The 14,127-nt window shown below is 40.8% G+C and overlaps 1 protein-coding gene across 2 annotated transcripts; it reads right to left on the bottom strand.

Annotated features, from left to right (window-relative positions):
* Positions 1-984: 984 nt before the first annotated feature.
* LOC140942612 (uncharacterized) lies at positions 985-9,337 on the bottom strand. 2 transcript variants are annotated; one of them, XM_073391536.1, is made up of 3 exons: positions 7,609-9,319; positions 5,351-5,896; positions 985-2,435 (listed from the first exon to the last, which is right to left on the bottom strand). In XM_073391536.1, exons 1-3 carry the CDS (start codon positions 9,136-9,138, stop codon positions 1,779-1,781), a joined length of 2,733 nt encoding a protein of 910 aa, XP_073247637.1. In that variant the 5' UTR covers positions 9,139-9,319; the 3' UTR covers positions 985-1,778. The 2 variants fall into 2 exon arrangements, with proteins under 2 accessions (XP_073247637.1, XP_073247639.1); XM_073391538.1 differs by lacking the exon at positions 5,351-5,896 and having other exon boundaries at positions 7,609-9,337.
* Positions 9,338-14,127: the final 4,790 nt, after the last annotated feature.

The raw sequence follows: 14,127 nt of genomic DNA on the forward strand, positions 1-14,127 counted from the left end.
AGGGTGAAGGGAAATCCGAAAATTACTTCCGGTCATTCCTTGGGTTCGGTAAGTCCCTTGGGGCCCCGGAACAGCGGTTCTCGGCGTTGCTTCGCAGATCGTCGTTACTGGCGGGGGACCAAGGTCGAGATTACGTCTGGAATACAGGCGATCCTATTCCTTTCTCCATGAGCTTGCGGGGTGCTTTCAAAGGATCAAGTTTGAGGTTATACTTTGTTTTTAACACGGAAAACCACAAAAAGAATCAAAGCAATGCGATGGCACAAATGTAAAGAGAAACATTCTCTTGTAGTGAATTGGCATTTTATTTTCCATGTTAAAGTCATTCTATGAGATTCTGTCTTTGTACTAAACATATCCACGAAACCACAGCCCCACACCTTCACAACCTAGAGGCGAGTAATTAACACTGTTGGTCTATGGTTGAATGCTTCTATTTCGAGCGATTGATAATTGAATTTTTTCTCGAAGACTTAGGACTATGATCTGCTTACCAAAAGAACTCGCCGATTGAACCAGTCATTTCAAAAATGCAAGGTGTTTTCGAGACTTTTCGCCCAAAGTCCTTTTTGTGCTCGGTGTCTTTGATTTGGCTGTGAAGTCTTAATGAATAATGAAATTCTCTTTAGGACTAAACTGGTCTAGCCGCCCCGTTCTACAAGTTAGCTTACCATGAGCACAGAAGAAAAGGACCATCTAGCGCAAAATTTAAGCGAAGTAAACGCTCTCAAAGCAGTATGGCTTAGAGAATTGTCACTAGGATCAGATTTCACTTAGGGTCAGTGCGTGAAGTGGCACGCACCAAGGGGGGAGGGTAGGGGTGGACACCTGGAATGTCCAAATAATACATGATTTAGATTGAAGCGAAAATTCCCTAATTGCTAAAACACATTAATTGTTAATTTTAAGAAATTTATGATAAATAATCTTCTCTCTTTAAGTTAAAAATTTCAACAACAGGATTAAAAAGAGCGTTTGTCAAACTGTACATGTAAAGTTAACTAAAACCTCTTTTAATATATTTTGTTGCTTTTTCTCCTCATTATAATACAAATTTTCTTAAGAAACCTACAAAAATGTATTTTCTTCTTCAGAAAAAGAATTTTCTATTAAGGAAATGTTTATTTCCCATGTCATCTTTTGAAACTACAGAATAAAAAATACATTAAACAAAAAAAAAATTGTCAAAATATTTACACAATGAACGCTGAAAAAGATGTACGAAATTGAATGCAATATTATTGCCAAGATGCGATTAACGTTCAAAAACGAACGAACTGACTGGGCTTTGAAATTGACTATTTTCTCAGTTAATCTCACTTAGCTTCCCTGTACGTGAGCAGGTCAGGTTAAAGACATTTTCTGATATCAACAAGGGGTGTATATATCTAAGCTTATTTTTAATTACTGCATCTCTTAGCCGAGATAGTACAGTCAACCTATATAGTTGAGCGATTTTCGGATGGCTTTAAAAATATCTCAACCACTGATGAGTACGCAATCTCTAAATTCGCCGGTAGGTCAAAAGACCAGCAAGATCAATTAGTTTTTCCGTTATAAAATCACCCCAAATAAAAAGATCGGGCAGTTCTGTTCGATTGACCAAACAGAATACTGCTATTAAACAACCAGTTTTCTACGGAAACCAATAGAAAACCGCTTAAAACTAAGCACGTCAATTTCTCTCCCATGGCTCTTACACTGTTTTTGGTTACGTTTTTAAGTCATACGAAAATCGCCCGAGGATTATGTTTCTGGACATTATGCTGTCAGTTAATCTACATAAATGCTTGGAACCTCTCTATAAGCTCCGTAGGAGGAATTTTCGTTTGTTCAAACAAGTGGCACTTATGTTTTGAGTCGCCAGTTACGATAGTAGAAAAAGCAAAGTATTCGGCGTTCTCAGGATGTGCCAGCACGTGGCTCACCGAATCGATGGGAAAAAACATCCCTTGTCCCTCTCCCTCTGTGGCGTTCGTCATTTTCACCCCCTCCAGGGTCAGATTTAAAACGACCTCGTTTGATGATTTTGCCATGCCGAACTTTTTCAGCGATTTTGCTTGCTGTTTCTGGTACTGTTTCACGCACTCGCGCAGATGTTTTGGTCGAAGAGGTGGGTTGATGACCGTCGAACAGAGATACGTCACATCGCAACTATAGTCCTTCTCCTCTTCCACGATTTCCCAAGAGCTATCGATAACATCGTCCATGCCTGTCGAGCTTACCGACACTGTTCTGGCATTGCTCGGGTGACGTTTATCAGCGACATCCTCCACTTTTTGACTGTTGTCTTTCTTGGAAGTACCCCGAAGAAGATGCGGCATTGACGAGAATCGCCTCAGTTTTGAATGGCTGTGTTTCTTTGCTGGATCTTTTTCCTTGCTCTTAGGTTTCTCCTGCGTTACATCTTTGTGCGTTTCTTCATGTTCCTTATTCTGCAACAACAACAACAACAAAATATTTCACGACCATGAATTTTACAGTTTAAAAACAGTAGAAAGATGTGTTTCCAAGTGTGAGCAGCAAAGATGAAGCCACTGAACGATTAGCAATTTTGCGGGAGACTGGTTTGGTGCTGTGTCGAATTGCACCATGGAACTGTTTTGCGGTAAGAATTTTGACTCAGTTTTCTGCGCGTGCGCAACTTTGTAATCGCCAATAGAAGAAGAGATAGAGTCCCCAAAACAGCCCCGTAGTGCAATTCGGCGCAATACCGACCCAATCTCACGCGAATCCTTAATGTAGCCAATACAACACCGGCCAAGGAACCTCGCCTTCCGAACATTCTGTTTTTCGACCATTTTGCTAACACAAGTTCACACCGTTTAAACGACCATATTCTTTCGGCTCAAACTGCTAAAACCCACGTTGATATAAATGCCAAAAACTTCATAACACGACTGCAATTTTAGGGCCCTTAGGTGATCGCATTAAGGTGAATTCATAGTAAAAGAACCTAACATAGATTTTAGCTAAAACTTGGTACACTGATGTAACAAGTCAAGAAGATGATAAAAAAGTAATAAAAAGTGGGGGTCACCGTGCTCGTTTTGATGTCACAATGCTGACAAATACGGCTATTTAGGACCCTTTTACAAAAACCGCGGGCAGCGCAAAACTAGACAAAAAGGAGAGATTTTTTCGATGATGCATGTGACATCACACAGAATTTGACTTAAATGTATTGTTTATCCACTTACGTACGAGAAAAATGCCTTTTAATGCCCTTGTTTTTACTTTACGCTCCAAAGTAGAATTAAATTGGACGCGCGCTTTCGACCCGTGATGGCTCAATCCGTACAATTTAGTAAAATTGCCAAAAAACTGAACATAGATTTGTGCCAATTTTTTCCCCATCGAAAGGAAGCACTGTCCTTATTAAAATCATGAAATAAAAAATGGGGGTCACCGTACTCGTTTTTGCGGTAGAGCTGCAGAAAGTGCGCACCAAACGCATTTTCTCCGATTTTTGAGAGAGGACTGAGGCGAGTTTCAAAATAGAATGTATGTGAAAGGGGGAAGAAAGTATTAAAAAATCTGTTTTTACAGAATTTACATCGAGATATTACATTTAGGACACAATGTGAAAATCAAATGAAAATGAAAATCAAAGTGAGTAAGCACAAGTTAAACATCCACTATCGAGGTTCTCCGAGAGGAGGTCGAACTCAGCAACACGCGTACTGCTTACGTTATGCAGATTCCCAACACATTGAGTCTCACCTCGGCAAGAAACAACAGCAAGCAAAAATTCCAATAGCGTTTCTCTTCAGTCAACTTCATTTTAATAATATTACTTCACATGCTCTTTTTTACGGCGGTCATCTTGTTATGCGCAGTAAGAGATGCGCAGTGCAAAACTAGGGAATCACCTTAACAGTTCAAAATTCAAATGTGACTCTGTAATTTCGAATGACGATTTAGAAATTTCTATTGCGTTAAATTGACTTGAAATAATTCGCCCATGACCTAATCAGAGAGGACCTAACAGCATCTATGTTAATAAAGGGACGGATGGCTCCTGGCGTATGTTTGCAAGTTTATAATTTGTCTTTCCTGATTTAAACTACAGTGAAAGCACTGAAAACCTAGTATGACAAAAAGGTACAAAACAATGGTGCTATTAAATTCTAATCGGAAACGAACTATAGTTGGGAAATGATTAATCGATTTTTTTATTTTTCCTAGTAAGGAAAAACACTTGACTGGCTTGAACGTGCCGTATAAAAAAAATAAAGATGTTAATTTTTTGACAAAGACTTCCTCCCTCTTGACCTGTCAGCAACCCCTCACGTAATTCCATGTTTTTCTTTTGTTTTTTTTTATTTCTGACAACGTAACAAAGGTGTCTTGAGTGTTTACTCGCTCAAATATAATCAAAAGGGTGAGGAAAGGCTTGGTTGGAGCTCAATAGGTCGCCATTCTGATGGCAAATAGTCAATGGCAAAACGTGTGGTTACACTAACCGTTTTACCCATAGGCAAATGGCTGTTAACCACGGGGAAGCAACTTTTTGTGTCATTGTGTGAACGATTTTCCCAAGGGGAGTTTTTGGGAAAACGTCTAGTGTAACCGCACCTGATTTCAAATTCAAAAGAGGGGAGGAGAGGGAGTGAAAAAATAGGTTTTACATACAGTCGAACCGTCATAGGCGACCACCTCTAGTAATACGCGACCACCTATCCACAACAGCAAAATTTTCTTAATCACATTACTGTAGGTGAAACCTCTCGTAAACGATGACCTCTCGAAAGCAACCGCGACTACTTCGGAGAGAATTTTTTGTAAAAAAAAATTAATTGTTTTTAACCTCTTGTAAGCGACCACTTGACGCATGGTCTGAAACGCTTTATGTTTGCTGTGTCTGTCACGCTATCCACAGAATACGAAGAACTTTTACTCAGAGCACGGGGCTTTACACACCTTGCGAGCAAAGGTTTCTCGCTTGCATGGCTTTTAACGTTTACGAAGTCGTTCGTGTCGCGTGTCAGCCGCTTAGTTATGTTGCTTTATTTTATACTACGCGACTGACAAGCGACGCGAACGACTTCGTAATCGCTAAAAGCCATGCAAGAGAGAAATACTGCTCGCAAGGTAAGCTTAATATATCGTACCTAAGAAATTGCATGCAGTAAATTCTGCTTCAAAAAGTATATGTGTTGGGAGCTCTGCTCGAAAAAAAAAAAAAACTCCGGCTGCTTCGATTTTTGTAGGGAACCCGACCTCCCCTAAAAGACGACTGTTAAATTCGACTCGCTTAATACGGACACCCTGTTAATACAGACTTTTTCTATGGCCCCCTCAGTTAACAGGGTTTGATTGTACTAGGAGAGTGAAAGACTATACATACCAAGGAATCAGAAGTGTCCAAAGAATTAAAAGGGGAAGACGAACCCTCTTGGGATCCACTGGAACAATCTGAACGGAAAGAAATGCGCCTGGATGAACGCATCGAGTCTCTGCGGTCAGAGTAAGTTGCCTGGCAACCAACCCGGATTGCCTCGGTTGCAGCCACAGACATCGTGATTCGGCTGCAGCGGAACACGTGACAAAACATCTTGGTTTTTTCGCCTTGTCGGGCCTCCGACACGACGTACCCGAAGAACCGAGTGTCCTGTTCGTAAACTCCGAGTAAAAGAATCCAAGGAATGGCATGTTTGTGGAGGATTTTATTGTCCTTAGCGTCGATGAGACGGATTTCTTCAGGTCGCACTTCAAGATAAATGTTTTTGAATTCTTTGGGGTGCGCTTTTTCCAAAAGCAAACTGATACTCTCGTTCATGAGGAGATACGTCTTCTTGATTTTTAAAGAACCAAGGTAAGAAATACCATTGAAGGTCGGCACGCCAAGCCAGCTTTCGGGACCCAATGTGGTAGAAACTGGAATAGTGAAGGCCTGTAAAAAATATGCAGTAAAGGTGAATTTCTAGGCCTAAAATTGTCAACTCGACTGGATAGCGTGACATCCCAGTGGTTATCGATTAAAAGTTACGAAATAAACACGCAAGCTGCACGTGGAGGGTCTTCACCTACCACTTACGGACTTCAAAGGTCAGAAATGGGAATGTTTAAAAATGGGAGGATTTGCCGAAAAACGGAAATCTTTTATATTACAGTTCAAAAGCATAAATCCATTAGATATTTATTGGATTTCCAATTTCACCTTAAAATAACATAAGCCTTGATATCTTTGTTATCGTGAACGTTTTGCACTTCCTGCTAGCTTTGGCGATTTCGGGAAAACTACTAGGAACATCGAACACCCCCCCGCCCCCTTCCATACACTTCCGATAGGCCGACGGACAAGAGCAGTCAACCAGTCCAGTAGGAAAGCCAGTTGTCACGACTCGCAACCAGATTAATGAAAATTTCGTCGGTTTCAGTAAAATTAACTACCATATAGAGATTTAAAACTGATTTAACAGCCCACGTTAGCTGTTAAAAAGCGTTGCTAATAAAAAAGAGATATATTACACTCCTCGGTCCGTAAAATATTCAATCTTGACACTTCTCTTTAAGATGACTAACAGGCAATTGAAAACAACAACTCTTCGCGTACGTTACACTTAAATTTTTGGTACATTTCTTTGCTGTCCTTAACTACTACACCGGTTCTAATGCGACGTTTTCTATAAGTCTTTTCCATACAAGAAAGAATTTTTTTTCGTGTTCATTCCTGATGAATTCAGCTCCACGAGAATTCGTTAGCGTTTGACAAATAAGCGTGATGAAGTTTTAAAAAAAGTGATTTTTGTTGCGAGTGGCTTTTTCATCAAGTTGTGGTGTGCTGAACGTGAAAGAACACAAAAAGGTAAAGATTTTTAGGATCTGTACGTGAATGCCGATAAACATGTTTACAAATAACTCAAATGGATCCGAAGAGGCAAGAGAATCAACGGAAGTCGATTGAGTTAGTTGGAAAACGCAAAACACGTAAAAAGAGGAGCTTTAAAGAAAATAATGCTCAACACAACAGAAACTCGTGAAATTAACCGCTTGTTCCAAATGGACAGAAAATTCACTGAACTATTCTTTATTTTGCTGAATTTTCAAAGGAAATCTGTTCGCTCTGACCTAAGAAGATTGTTATAAGGATCATGTATCAAAACTCCCAGCAATAACGTGCATTTTTGGGTCATTTATTTCGCGGGAAAAATTTGGCGCTTCTTTCGTCCATGAAAAACAGTGGATTTCGTAAGAATTTTAGTTGTTCTTGATATCAAAATACCTGCCTACTTTTTCAGCAAAAATTCACAATCTTAGGTATTTTTAAGATTATGTTTGGTAACCGTGACCTAAGTGACTTTATAACTAAGTTCAGCGAAAAGAGTTTTAGGTCACTTGAATTTGAAAAAGGGACAATTAGACAATCGCAGCTCCAGTGTTTGTTGTGTGAATATTGTAGAGATCCCTTTATAGAATATTTTACGGACGTTTGATTGTTTTGTTTTATAATTGTAACAACGAAACAATGCCAGTGTAATTTTAAACACAAACGGAAGCCGGCGGGGCTTAAATTCGATCCGCGAGTAAACAGAACAATTCCACATGGATTAGTAATTCAGTGAATTGCTCAACAGGGAAAAGAATCTGCAAAAACGCACTAACCTTGGAAGTTGAAGAATTGAAAGCGTTCTTTACAGCACTGAATATTAGTTGTGCGTCTTGACACTGTATAACATGACATTCTGCCTCTACATCGGGCACACAGACAATAATACCTAAAACGGTAGTGTCCTGTTTGTACAGATCTATCCAGCCAATGTTTTCGATGCCAAAACTTGTAATGACATCCCACGGGGAGCAATTTGTGCTGATTCGCATTAAATCCATTGTAACCTCTACGTTTACCGAAACGCAATCGTCTAGTGTTGTCTTAGAGACAATATCGTGAATGGTCGACTGAAGAGTATTTGAGTTGGCCCTGTGGACAGTTGCGCACTTCACAAAGCGCGCGCCGATGTAAAAACCAAGCGCCCCTTTATTCAGCTTTCCAAGGCTTAGGCTTTTTGGTCTCGGCTGCCTTGAAATGTTCTGTCGTAAAGGAACCTGTTGACCCGGGAGCGAGCGAGACCTTTCTTCGACCTTTATCTTTCCAGGACAACTTCCAGTTGGTGTTGAACAGGTCTTTCCTAGTTTAGGTTTTGGACGAGTTTCGTGAAAGTGTAAATCGCTGTACACTATGTCGACTGGCGCGCTTTCTTCTCTAAGACTTCCCGAATCAAGTGTGTCTCTGATATTTTCATAGGGGGACACTTCTGTATCTTTAAAAACCGAATCGTCTGTACTGCTTACACTCTGTCGCTCGTTGAAGCTAATGCTGCTACTGGAACTGGCCGAAGTGCGGCGTGAATTGTTGTCGCCATTTTCCACAAGTGGAAACTCCATATTAACATAAATCGGTCCTGGCGGATGTTTCTCACGCGGGGATTGTTTAGGCGAGTTTCTCGGCGAAAGGCTTTTAGAAAGACGTTGGCCAAAAATCTTTTCTCCTGGTTTTCGCGGGCATTCCGGTGTAGCAAATGGCGATGTCCGCGCGCTTCGCTGTTGTTCCAAGCAGCGTTCCTGAGACATTTCTGTAAGGCGCTTGCGTAAATCGCGCAAGTTTGGAAAGGTGGACAGACTACTAGAAAAATCCTGTCTAAGAATAGGATTTTCCGATTCTCGAGTAGGTCGTGATGGAACAAAGTCAGAAACTTTGTTGAAGTGAATGATTTCTGCGTACTGCGTTGAACTGCCAGGATCGGGTGAAGAATTCGACTCGAGAGGTGCAAGCCTTGCAGGAGAGTTCGATTGCTGTTCGCTCTGACTGTCCTGTTGTACCTCTTCTTTCCTTGTAATGCTATCTTTGCTAATGTATCCAGCTCCACAGCTAAAAGAACGATCTATGTGGCACTGCTCGCAATTTTGCGACACGCAGTCTCCAGGTATACTATCGTAAATGTTTTCTCCATCGCTAACACAGTCGGTTTGTACTGCCGAATCAACTTGTTTCCTGCACATTGAAGTATAAACGTCACTATCTTCGAGTTCAATATTACAGTTAAGATCGGTCTTGGCAGACAACTGTCCCTTTGTAATTATCTCTTCATAGAATGACTCTTTTACGGACATTTGTGCTTCTTCGGATCCGACCATAGTTACTGCGCCGTCGTTACATGGTACGGACGAGTACAACTGAACGGCAATTGATCCGCTCTATTAGTTTATACATCCTCCCCCTATAGTGTTGCGTGTTCTCTGACGCAACATCTTGTGCATGAATTCGATATGGATTATCTCTGTCAACAATACAGCAACACAATATATTCTTTGTTCTACGTGCTTAGAAAATTACTTCTCGGGTTCCTACTTCCGTCACGCCCCGAAGGCGGAAGAACGATTCTTGAAACTCGCTGAAACCCGGAGACAGAACTCTGTAACTGGTTTGATTCACGTCGCTAGAAAAAACACAAAACATCCTGCAAATATTGGATCGGGAACTGTTCCGATCAATAAAAATGCAAATGAAATTTTATTGCAACCTGCTGAAGATGAATAAAATATACACATTATAGTCTGCGAGGGGCTTCGCTAACTCGCATCAAATGAGAGTTAGGGGGGAGCCGTGCGAAGTCGATTTTGGACAAGAACAAGCACAGCTCCTTAACTACGTAAGTAATACGTAAAAAAGAGGAGTCGTTAAAAATAGACATACCTATGATCTAGTGTTGTCAATATAGTTTAGTTATGTAATGAAAAGGAATTTTCTATCCGTGCTTTTTCCCCTGATCTCTCCACTTTCCGCAAGCTAAAGCAAAAGCAACTGCCTCAGCTTGCATATGTAACTCCGGCTACATGGCAAATTCAGGGTGCTACAGATGCAGTACGCGCAGATGTAGCATGTTCTGGAGCGAAGACGCAAAGCTGTGTTGCACTAAAAATCGTCGTTCCAAATCGTCCCGTGTATCATCTTTAGCGGAAGCCGCGCGCGCGGCCCTAAGGTACCCAGCAGATGTGTGCAGGACATACGTCTCTAGCCTGACGTCTCTTTTTCCGCCTGCTACGAAGGATATGGGAGACACGCGCACGCAGGTTAGGGAACAATCTGTTTAAGTCAGGTTATCATGTACTTCAGTATATTAAAGTATCGGACACTTTTGCTGAATTTATTTCTCTGTTATCACCTAAAAACTGACCTATTTCCTTTTACTTCGATTCAGTTGTCAATTTATAGGCCTTGAGTCTCGAGTCTCCCCTTTGCCGATTCTTTGTGACTGAAGAGCTATTTTTAAAAAGACGATAAAGCCGGATTAGCACTAGCCGATCATTTGACTTTTGAGGACGTGGGGACTCACGGCCCGGATGGGTGACTTGGTCTGGGCAATAACTTTCTCTACAAACCTACTGCTACGATCGAATTCTTTTCCCTAATTTTTGGGTGTAGACATATGACCATTAACTCCACGCAAAAATCAGTTTCGTCTTAATTCTGCTGGTAAGATATTTTGCCGTCGAAAGTATCCAGCCCTCCCCCAAAAGTGATATGATCTGCCCCTTTGCTTTTTGGCTCTTTCGCTGAAAACCAACCAAGGAAATCATACTAAACTGTGATAGTGGTGTTTTCACTGTTACTTTTCCTTCAGTTTTTCCTTCAAAACCGGGGGCTTCTCCTGAAAATTTGGGGAGGGGCTTGTGCCATATTCCCTAAAACCCTTTTCCTTCTTCAGGCCAAAATATGTCATTTTTCCTACCCTATTTCAGATCTGAAACGCAGTCCTCAAGAATTAAGCGAAATTACGTTAGACCCGTTTTCTCGAACCCTGGGTTGTTTAAAATCGATGTTTCGAACCAGACCTAACATCCCCTCATCACTGTAATTTTACCCCCGATTTTTCAAACTTCCTGATAATTCGAACAAGTTTGCCTTTCCCACGGTCCCCAAAGTAGCTCGAAAATTTGAGATTTTAGTACATACATGTATAAACCCCGGGGTATAAACATGATCATACGCATTTCAAGACCTTAGTGACCTTGCTTTCAGTTAGCACAATTCAAAATCTTACCCTGTCTGAGCTAAAATCGCTAACAGAAGCACATGTTAGGCTCCTGTAAAGCTAAGGTAAAACGGGCAACAAAAGGGAGCTTGTTTTTCAACTCTGCTGCAAAACGAGTTTAAAAGCAATGTTGCACGTTTTACCACCGACGCTCTTGCAACAAACCAGGTTTTTGCAAGTTGCGTGAGTCCGACTTCTGACTAGATAAAATCACGAGGGAGTCAAGCCATACACGAGAATTATGTTTCCTATTGCGAAACACGTTTTTTCTTGGGCCGGTGAACGCGAAACATGAACAGATTTTGTTGCAAAAAGTAGAACTACCCTCTACATTCTACAACAAACTTTTCGCAACCCGCAACAGCCTGATTTGTATAGCAAGACAGGTTTGATTCATGGTGGGTGGTAAAACACGCAACATTGCTAAACTAGTTTTGCCGCAATGTTGCAATCAATGCAAAACAAGTTGGGCTTTTTTGTTCCCCATTTTACCAAAGCCAGGATTTTTTAATTTAGGATTTTGGCTTGGACATTGAATGATTCATTTTTTAGCGTTTTCCCTCACAAGGGGGGGGGGGGAGGTTTATAGGTACCCTGGGGACCCCCCCGTTATGTCCGTGTCTAAAAGGGAGTCCATAACCTTTGACGCCGCTCATACTACACAGCCCGTCTGGGTGCACAGCTAAAATAGGCTAAAATAAGTGTCAATCCCTGGGGCACGCAGACAACAGCAGCACTTTAAAACTGCATACAAGCTACGGTAAACAAATGAGGAGCAAGGAGCGTGATCGTAAGTTGGCATTAGTCGTGCTATGAGTAAGCTCTTCCTTTACCTGCATAACAGGCGCTTTATGAACCAAGCAAGCCGAACGCGGTATTTCGCGCGAAGCGCGAAACGAGTGCGAAGCGCAAAATGCCGCGTTCGCCTCGCTTGGCTCATAAAGCGCCTGTTATGCTGGACTAGGTCTTCCTCTTCCTGCCGATAGTTCCAAACTTGAATCAGCAGTTCCGCTCAGGAACATTTTGGCTTCCATGGAAAAGTATCATCTGAGGATGTTTGTGTATGGGTCACGTCAATTTGTATGTTCCCGCAATTTGTCGGCAAGAAAGGTCAATCAATCAATCAATCTTTATTTAAACACGGTAAAATCCATCAGGAATTTAAAAATTAAAGATAACCTAACTATCCTAAACAAAATTCAAAACCTAACTACAACTAATCTAACTAAAACCTGTTTTTCATGAATGCCGTGTATAACATTAAAAATGAACATTAACTAATCTTTTAAATTGACTAAGAGATTCGGCTTCTCTCACATGACAGGGTAGGCTGTTCCAGAGAACTGCTCCGCTATAAGTAAAGCTGTTTTTCATGAAATTAGTTCGCGGAAATGGGACAAATAGTTTGTTAACAGAGTCCCTCAGGGAGTAACGCGTTTCATTTCGTTTAACAAACTTAGATGATAAATATTCAGGAACAAGGCCATTTAAAGACTTGTATACCATTATGGATTTCTGTATTTGAAATTGAGTGTTCAAGTCTTTCCAATCGAGTTGTCTAATCAAACGGTTAGCATCAGCATCATAGCTAGAGAAGGTTAAAACGCGAGCGGCACGGTTCTGAAGCTTCTGTAGCCTGTCAAATAATGTTTTACCACAATTACCCCAGACAAGATTGCAATAATCGAATTGAGATTGAATTAGTGAGTTGTATATATAGTGAAGGGTAGGTGGAGGGACAAAAGGTCTAATTCTTTTTATTGCTCCAATTCCGGAAGCGACCTTTTTAGATAATTTATCAATGTGTGTTTGCCACCGTAGATTTTCATCAATAAATATTCCAAGCGATTTGACAGAGGAAACGTGTTCTATCGGAACATTATTAATCGAGAGCTCAAGTGGGTTCGACAAAGTACTCAATTTTTGTCTGGAGCCAATTAGCATGAATTCAGTTTTAGAAGTGTTCAAAGTAAGTTTATTAGAAATAAGCCATTTGTTTAGGTTATCTAAATCGTGACTCAGAGTTAACTGTATTGAATTCACATCAACGCCAGCATAAGTGTCTGCCAGGGGGTGGCGCTTTGTCAGTTCTTACTGTGTCGGAATGGCATTTCGCATTTATTTTTAGACAAGAAAGCCTTGTATTGGCTCTTTCTTTTCACATACTGAAATCTAGCTTACTTAAAAGTAAATATACACAACTGTATTTGAAATGATCGAAAAGGGGATTCAATTTTTTTACAAGAAAGACCCCTGTTATTAGTCAAAACATAAATGAAAAAATCAATAAAAAAAATAATAGACATATTAAGGTAGTAGAAGCGTCCAGAATTTACCGTCAGCGTGTAGATGACGAAAACCTGAGGGACAAATAGGAGCTCATATCACTCGTTTTAGGGAAATGCCTTTATGCCAGTCGGAAACTAAGCTTTGAGAGGTACACACTCGCTTCGCGCACGTTCACAGCGGATGAATCAAGGGGATTATCTGTAAGACATAAAAACCTTTCCACAAGAGGGGATAGAAAATAACAAAAATCGCAAGGAATAGGAAAGAGATTAATAACAAAAGTAGCGATGAAAATACTTTAACAACCACCTTACAAATGGCAATAACAGAATTTGATCATGATAAACACTAGCACCAGGGAGACGTGAATAATAGGTCGTAAATCACTTTTCCAAGAGTGGATATCCTCTGTTCGTTCATCTGGGAAATTTTTGGCAGAGAATTGTTTTCACCGGAAGGATTTTCATTAAGCGGTTGTGATAAACACATCTCGTTCTCGCACGTGCTGGTTCGAAAACAAGGTCAGTAAGTTAATATAAGCGCTTTGCGCAATGAGTACTCTTGACCCTTTATATTCAACTTGTGTGAAAGAAAACTTCTTCCAAGTATTCGCGAACATGAATAACTGAACGCTCACTTGTTGACTTGCTTTTGGATCTCTGTTGCACTTGTGAGAAAGCCAAGGAATTCCTCAAGTTCTCAGCTTCGACAGTGCGTCGGCTGTCACCGCTCCTGTTTACAAGACCCTGGAGCGAAATTTAGAAATTGTCGTGAAGACAAAAATATAAACTTAATATTCACA

Source organism: Porites lutea, chromosome 7 (assembly GCF_958299795.1).
Source record: "Porites lutea chromosome 7, jaPorLute2.1, whole genome shotgun sequence".
NCBI classification, from domain to species: domain Eukaryota; kingdom Metazoa; phylum Cnidaria; class Anthozoa; order Scleractinia; family Poritidae; genus Porites; species Porites lutea.

Excerpts from the sequence above, each read along its gene's own strand:
- LOC140942612 (XM_073391536.1), bottom strand. The coding sequence starts at position 9,138 with ATGGTCGGATCCGAAGAAGCACAAATGTCCGTAAAAGAGTCATTCTAT. Across the intron at positions 5,897-7,608 it reads TCAATTCTTCAACTTCCAAG|GCCTTCACTATTCCAGTTTC; the intron begins GTTAGTGCGTTT and ends TATTTTTTACAG. Across the intron at positions 2,436-5,350 it reads TGGACACTTCTGATTCCTTG|AATAAGGAACATGAAGAAAC; the intron begins GTATGTATAGTC and ends TTGTTGTTGCAG.